Raw genomic sequence first — 7,122 nt, 5'->3', positions numbered from 1 at the left:
ATATATATAGTACATTTGAATTGTGACGTCAAATTAAATATAAAGAAGAAATAAGGTATTCTAATAAACACATTTGTTGCTATACCTTTGTACCACATGATGTTTATTAGGTATAAAATGTGTAAGTTCCATAGGTTCGTTTTCATTTAGATTCATCATTTTTTTATCTCTTTGAAATTGCCGAGATGGTACAAGTAGTTGCCCGTAAGATATTTCCTGAAAAATTAATTAAGGATTATCGTGTTTCAAAATCAGAATTGGAGGAATCAAATAATATGTTTTTAGTACTTGGCCATCCTTAGCATGCTCTATACCCAACAATCTAAAGGGATCAATACTGTCATTAATTGCTGATAAAGGTCTTTGAGATGACACATTTTTCCTTCGACACGTATCTTTACGTAACTCTGACCTGTAAATATATAAAATTTTATTGAAGTACAAGTTATCAGTTTTTTATTAGCACATTTAAAAAATAGTATCAAATAAATTATATATAAGAAAATACATCTTAAAAAAGAGAATTTATATACAAATTAAATATTTATACAAGCCTTACCAGCTGGAACGTTGTCCTTTATTGTATGGAATAGCAGAAAATATTACAAATGGCACATGTTGGTTCGATACTAAAACCATTCTGTCATCCCCAAATTTACAGCCATTCACAGGCCGTTGCATCAAACGCAATTCCTTTGTAATCTCTGGTATTATGCTACTATTTGCAGAAACAGGTTGCACATTGTTCACTGCCTTTGTCTTTGGTTTTGACGATTGTGCTTTTGAATGTATGGAGCCAATACTTTCATTGCTACTATTGTATTGATGCTTAATATCTTCCGAAAGCGTAGATGTTTGATGACTTATACGCTTCTTATAATATAGAGAGCCCACACGTCTTTCTGGTAAGGAATAGTCGCTTCCAGTAGTTCCCGTTCTAAGAATTTTTCATTAAAAAATATTAAAATATGAGTAACTATAGTGTATGTATTATTATTCACAAAGAAAAAATGAATTTGTCTGATACTATTCTTTCTTTTTTCTAACTAAATTTAATAAGTTCACATTTGTTATTAACAGAAATTAATTTAATTAATATTTTCATAATTTCTGATTTTTTTCTCATATATAAAATCTGCGCAACGATAATGTAATGATGTCGTTATTGTTATTAAGAGAATAAGGTCTTAAATAGAATATTTTTATAATTAATTCATAAACAAACATTTTACGAAATGAGATCTAATTTAAAATACAATAGTAAAAGATCGCATCTGCTTTGATTAAAAATTAATTAAGAAATATTAATATTAAAATATGAATAATTTAATTTTTTATTGTACAAAGTCCATTCATTTATTTAAGAAAATCTATTTTCAAATCTATTAAAAAAACCACAGCACAAATGAAAAAAATCATAATTGCATACAGTATGAATTATACACCAGATATGCAAGTAATGCGTGGATGGAATGTAATCAAGTTTCACGATGTTTTTGTTTGTGATATTGTAGACGCTTTTGATAATGTTATCTGAATCCATTAAGTGTCATTCAATCTTATCTGTACCAAGACAGTTTGAAATGGAATATTATAGCGCAGAAATTTTCATACGCATTTAATTATCAACATTCTTTCTTATCAAAAGGATGTTTTGATGCATGTTAATTTAGAATATTTTATAAGATAAGGCAGTTTGTCTGCCACTTTCAATTATCTAATGGATTATCTTACTACATCATATCTTAATTTAAAGCCTATAGATTAGAATTTGCACAATTAACATAATATAAATCTTTTAAAACATATACATATAGTTGTTTACTTTATAAATTCAAGCAATTCTATTATCATAGACTATCCCGACCTATTTCTGCAACAAAGGTTTAAAAGAGATAAGATAAAAAATGTATTGTTACTGTATTTATGATAAGCAATATCTTCTTTAAAGGAATAATAATTCTAAAGAAATTTTCACACATTATTTATGATAAATATCTTGGCTTATATAAAACAAAGAATTTAATATAGTTACATGTTTAACTTTGCGTTTTTCATTTGGCAGTTTACTTCGAAGCAAACTGTTACTTCTTTTGTATGATGGAAGAATACAAACAACGCACATAACAGCAATTCAGAACAATTAGCTAGCAAATCTAATTTTGTCCTAAATTTAATTCTATCCAATCAAATTTGTCCTATTGTTTTTTAAGACAAATTCTGATTGGCTATAACCAAATCGGGGCTACTGCGCATCTCTCAAGTTGTTTCACCTATCTTCTTCCATATTCCTTTGTATTATTGCTGACAAATTGTATTGCTCTTAATATTTTGGCACACTGCTGATAGCTATTTTCCTATATAATTTGGCCATATTGACTTCCTTCTTATTTTTCTTGTAGAAGAAGGAGCTATTAATTTAATTACAACAACTATTGATAAAAAGGCTTGATAATTAGTCTATAAATACAAGTATAGTAAACTTTAAGCCTTAAGAAATTGATCAATTGCAATCGCATATGAAAAGAATAATTGAATATAATTGGTATCAATATCTTAAAACTTAAGATAAGGTATTATGTCTAGGCTGAGTTATTCTTCCTTTTGGCAAACTTCAGCTCACTGTCTTATTCTCTTATTTCCTTATATTCTTATTCCTTTGTTTTGATTATCCAGTAAGTTAATTACCACATAGTTTAACCGAAAAGAGAATCACTGACCTCTATTATATTCCAAGGGACCTAGGCTGACAAGTAAATATTTACCGTTCTCTAAACGAACTGTGCATGCCACAAGAAAACTGCAAGTGATTTCTCTCCTGCTCCAAGAACATAGTAACTGCTGCCTTGGCAGGAGTGAGTAGTCCATCCGAATCAGAACTGAAGGAGTTATGATCGGTGCTCTTGTGCACCGGCTGCGGAGAGTTATTCTCTATCGTCTCATTCTGTGACAAGTCGTGAGTCTCCTCTGGAGGGCAGACTACATCTAACACCTCCTCCATGGAGGACTCAAAGTCGGCGTTCCGGCATACCTCCAGCACCGCCTGCTGTTCAGACTGGCCATCGCTAAATCTGCGCGCGTGACTCGGCCCGCTGCGTGACAGGACGGCGAACTTGGTGTCCCGGTGACTGCCGTCGAGAGAGATGTTGGAGAGGAAAGTGAGGGCGGCCAATCGTCTACGTGAGTGATTTTTCTTTAGGGCTGCTGCCATTCCACGACGGACCGTGTCGGGATACCGGTGCCAAATACCGAGATGAGTAACGACAACGCGCGCCCGATGACAACGGCAGCGGCGGCGGTGGCGGCGGCGGTGGTGGCGGTGGTGGTGGCGGCAACGACGACGACGTCGGCGACGTCGACGACAACGACGACGGCGGCGACGACGGCCTCGACTTTTTCTTACAACGACAACTAAGATCACAATGCATTGTCACTGCTGATACACTTAGTTCTAAGTTCGCTAGACACAATCACGGCCGTGCGCCACGCGTACAAGGATAAACCGGTACCGCTCATCATCATGCCGTTTCCACGAACGGGAGCCCTTCACGAACACGCGTTACCTTCCACACGCAACCGTATGACTTTACCTACTACGCAACACTCGCGCCGATCCTCTCTCCCATTAGTGTCACTCGGATGAAATCCTAGAACGTGGGATTGCGCAGTAGCGCTTAGCACAAATACTCGTTGAAATATGTGGTACCCTTAGGCCCAGAAAAAACACGAGGATTCTTCTTCGTCGAATAATTAGTGAATTATTATAATTATTATGGAAATTATCACCTTCTTACATAGATGACAGTAAATAAGATCTATAAATTTTCTGCGGCCAGTACTTTTATATGAATATTGATTTTAAAAATCAAAGTTGACATTGTTTTATTAAGACAAAGTTTGTACAGACACTCGCGATGTGTCACGTATAATTTAAATATTGTAAATATTATGAAACGTAACTGAAATCTTTATACAGATATGTCGAAAACCTTATTTATTAAAAGTTTTACTTTAGACTTCGTGTTGGAAGTTTTACGTATATAATTAATTTTAGAAAATAATATATCACAAGGAAGCAGAAGGATATTTTATTCAAACAAAATGATTTTAATAACTGTGCAAGCACAGAATAACAAGTTATATAAATAAACATGTTCTATAAATAAACATGTGGAAATTTTCTGCAGGCGCCTGCGTTTAATTACGAGACTGTGTACCAGTCACATGGTCGTCCACGCGCATAATCGCATGCGCGCCAAGTTGAACACTGAAGCAGAAAACATATGAGATCTGTTTTAAGTGGCTGAACTAGTGCACAGTTTTGGAACTTAAAGTGAGATAGATATATGTTTGATATTATTTAAAACGAGAAAGAGAATTTCTAGACAGTCTAGTGCAGGAACAAAAAATAGACTAAGGGTCTGTTTTTTATTGCTGCACTTTGAACTAGTAAGTTGAAATAAAATAAATGTATATTTGTTTCATTTCAATTTAATGCACTATGTTTACTAGTTCAGAAAGTGCAGCAATAAAAAAACACCAACACGCAGAAAATTGTATGTTTTGTCCGAATCAAAACCGAACGGTTGGCAACTCTACTTGAAATAAAGTCTGTTCGAAATTATCAAAAATTTTTGCATTTAAAATAAAATAAATATTAAATCTGTTCATGTTATTTGTTTTTTTACATTTAGAATTTTCGCTTTCTCTCTTTTTAAAGTCCGAATATGTGTCTATTTCGTTTTCAATGCAAACATTTTTGGAAATTCAGGCAACATGAACAGATTTATTCAAACGAATTGAAGAGAGAAAAAGCAAAAATGCTGAATTTCTTCCATCATACGTCTATAGTTGAGTGCAAAAGGTGTAAGCAATACGAATAGATCTATTGTGTCGAACTGCTAAACATCAAAGTTTATTTGTACTCAATAGGTTTATAGAGATCTTTTTCAAAATATTTTTTATTTTCCATCAAATTGTTATCAAATCATTAATTGTAATCTAATATGTACTGTACTCAATAAACAAAATGTACTTCTATTCGTGATAATTAGGACTTTAATGCCTCAAAAGAGAAAAAAATCTAAATTGAAACATTAAGAAAATTATTATAAAATTTTAATATATGTAACTTCTTGTAAAAAGAGAAGAAGAAAAATGAATATTGAATACAAATTCGAAAAAGAAATAGACTGCAAGCAAGGAGCCGTTAGATCTGTACGATTCAGTGGTAAGAAACTTTGTTTACTTTTGATACAATAATTTATGAAGCTATGTATATATGGTTTTGTATTTTAGTGGACGGTTCATATTGCATAACGTGCGGATCAGACAGGAAGCTAAAGCTATGGAATCCGTACAAATCTGTTACATTGAAAACATATGGTGGTCATGGTGACGAGGTTATGGATGCTTATGCATCTTGCGACAGTAGTCAGATTGTATCTTGTGGATTAGACAAATCTATAATCATCTGGGATGTGGCCACAGGCATGCCTGTGCGTCGTTTTAGAGGACATGCAGGTCCTGTCACAACAGTCAGGTTAATATATTATTTGTAACTGAGTCTGAAGACCAATGCTATATTTTATTCTATAGTAATCTAGTATATTTTATAATCTAGTTCATATTAAGAATCATTACAGATTTATGTTTGATTTCATCAATATAAGATTAACTTTAATTCTGGTTCAATTTACTTTTTTATTTTTTTTCTAATTATAAGTATTAGAAAAAAAACAAAAACTGTGATAAAAGTTAATATTACATTGAAACTAGAATTTAAAGATTTAAATATTAAGTATAAAAATGTAAAAGTGCTTTTCTAACCAAGTAATCCCAATGAAAAATTCTGCCTTAATTCAATATAATTAATATAATTAACTTTAGAACTTAAAAGATAATATATGCATATAATGATATTTAAACATGATATTTCGAAAATACAAATTTTATTGAATGTATTAGGATACATATTAATTTTGTTATGTTATACTGATTTAATCTAAATTTAAAAGTGGAATACAAATATTTTGCATTATCAACTACATATTTTATCTAATGGCATAATAAAATGGAATATTTTATTGAATATTTAATTGGTTTCTATATTTGTAATAAGCATACATTTTTATGTTAATTTGTATATATGAAAATTTTAATGTGCATCACTGCACTGAATGTTTCCAATTGAATTTGCTATTAACTAAGCTTAATATTTCTTATTGCACAATACATGGTGTCACAGATTTAATGAAGACTCATCAATGATTGTTTCTGGATCTCGTGACAACAGTGTTATGTGTTGGGATGGACGTTCCAAAGCACAAGAAGCAGTACAATCTTTGAATGATGCTAAGGATTCTATTTCTAGTGTGAGAGTTTCAGATCACGAAATTTTATCTGGTTCTTTCGACGGCAAAATACGCACATATGATATACGAGTAGGAGAACTTTGTGAAGATTATATGGGAGGTAAGAAATAACAGATTTAAGATTATTGATTAGAAAATAATACGATACAAACTTTTTAGATGCAATTACTTGCGCCAGTTTTACTAGAGATGGACAATGTATACTTGTCAGTTGTGCGGGCGATTTAATTAGATTAATCGATAAGGACTCGGGAGAGTTACTCGGCGAATTCACAGGACACACTGGGAAGGATCTGTGTCTAGAATCTAGCGTAGACTATCAAGATACGAAAATTCTTTCCGGCTCGGCAGATGGGAAATTATGGATTTGGGATCTTGTATCTCAAAAAGTGGTCGCGAAACTTTCAGGTTTTAAGCCAACCAAGCATCCTACTGTATCTATAAGCGTTCATCCACAGAAGAATTGTTTTCTCGCTTCTAACGGATCTAATATATTGATGTGGAGCACGCAGTCTCACACAGATAATGAATAGTGAATAATAGTGAAACTTGTTCCATTATTATCCCTTTATGTACAAAGTAAGTTCAAAGTCTGTGATTTTTAATAATTTTAGTTTTAATAATTTTTACAATTTTTTAAATTAAATATTTGTTATGATTATGTACATATCATTAATAATAATGGTTTTTTTCAAAGTCAACCATTTTAATGATTAGTGTGGTCCACCTGATAATTTTTGTAAAAATT

General features: G+C 32.2%; 2 protein-coding genes across 3 annotated transcripts in view; one reads left to right on the top strand and one right to left on the bottom strand.

Annotated features, from left to right (window-relative positions):
* LOC108686509 (CDK5 and ABL1 enzyme substrate 2) overlaps window positions 1-3,710 on the bottom strand; it is a 12,008-nt gene extending 8,298 nt beyond the window's left edge. For both annotated transcript variants that reach the window (XM_018191855.1, XM_018191864.1), the window contains exons 1-4: window positions 2,766-3,710; window positions 560-937; window positions 289-412; window positions 86-216 (exon numbers count right to left, since the gene is read on the bottom strand). In XM_018191855.1, the coding sequence (XP_018047344.1) occupies window positions 86-216; window positions 289-412; window positions 560-937; window positions 2,766-3,211 (1,079 nt within the window). In that variant the 5' untranslated portion in view covers window positions 3,212-3,710. The remainder of the gene's footprint in view (window positions 1-85; window positions 217-288; window positions 413-559; window positions 938-2,765) is intronic.
* A 1,432-nt stretch (window positions 3,711-5,142) lies between these two features.
* LOC108686523 (WD repeat domain-containing protein 83) lies at window positions 5,143-6,907 on the top strand. Its single transcript, XM_018191875.1, has 4 exons — window positions 5,143-5,230; window positions 5,299-5,542; window positions 6,248-6,474; window positions 6,534-6,907. The coding sequence occupies exons 1-4, from the start codon at window positions 5,158-5,160 to the stop codon at window positions 6,905-6,907; spliced, it is 918 nt and encodes a 305-aa protein (XP_018047364.1). The 5' UTR covers window positions 5,143-5,157.
* Window positions 6,908-7,122: the final 215 nt, after the last annotated feature.

Source organism: Atta colombica, unplaced genomic scaffold (genome assembly GCF_001594045.1).
Source record: "Atta colombica isolate Treedump-2 unplaced genomic scaffold, Acol1.0 scaffold100, whole genome shotgun sequence".
Taxonomy (NCBI): Eukaryota; Metazoa; Arthropoda; class Insecta; order Hymenoptera; family Formicidae; genus Atta; species Atta colombica.
The sequence above is the reverse complement of the archived record's forward strand: the minus strand, read 5'-3'. Positions and strand labels throughout refer to the sequence as shown.

Coding starts and splice junctions, on each gene's coding strand:
- LOC108686523 (XM_018191875.1), top strand. CDS start 5,158: ATGAATATTGAATACAAATTCGAAAAAGAAATAGACTGCAAGCAAGGA. Junction 5,231..5,298: donor TAGATCTGTACGATTCAGTG/GTAAGAAACTTT, acceptor TTTGTATTTTAG/TGGACGGTTCATATTGCATA. Junction 5,543..6,247: donor GGTCCTGTCACAACAGTCAG/GTTAATATATTA, acceptor ATGGTGTCACAG/ATTTAATGAAGACTCATCAA.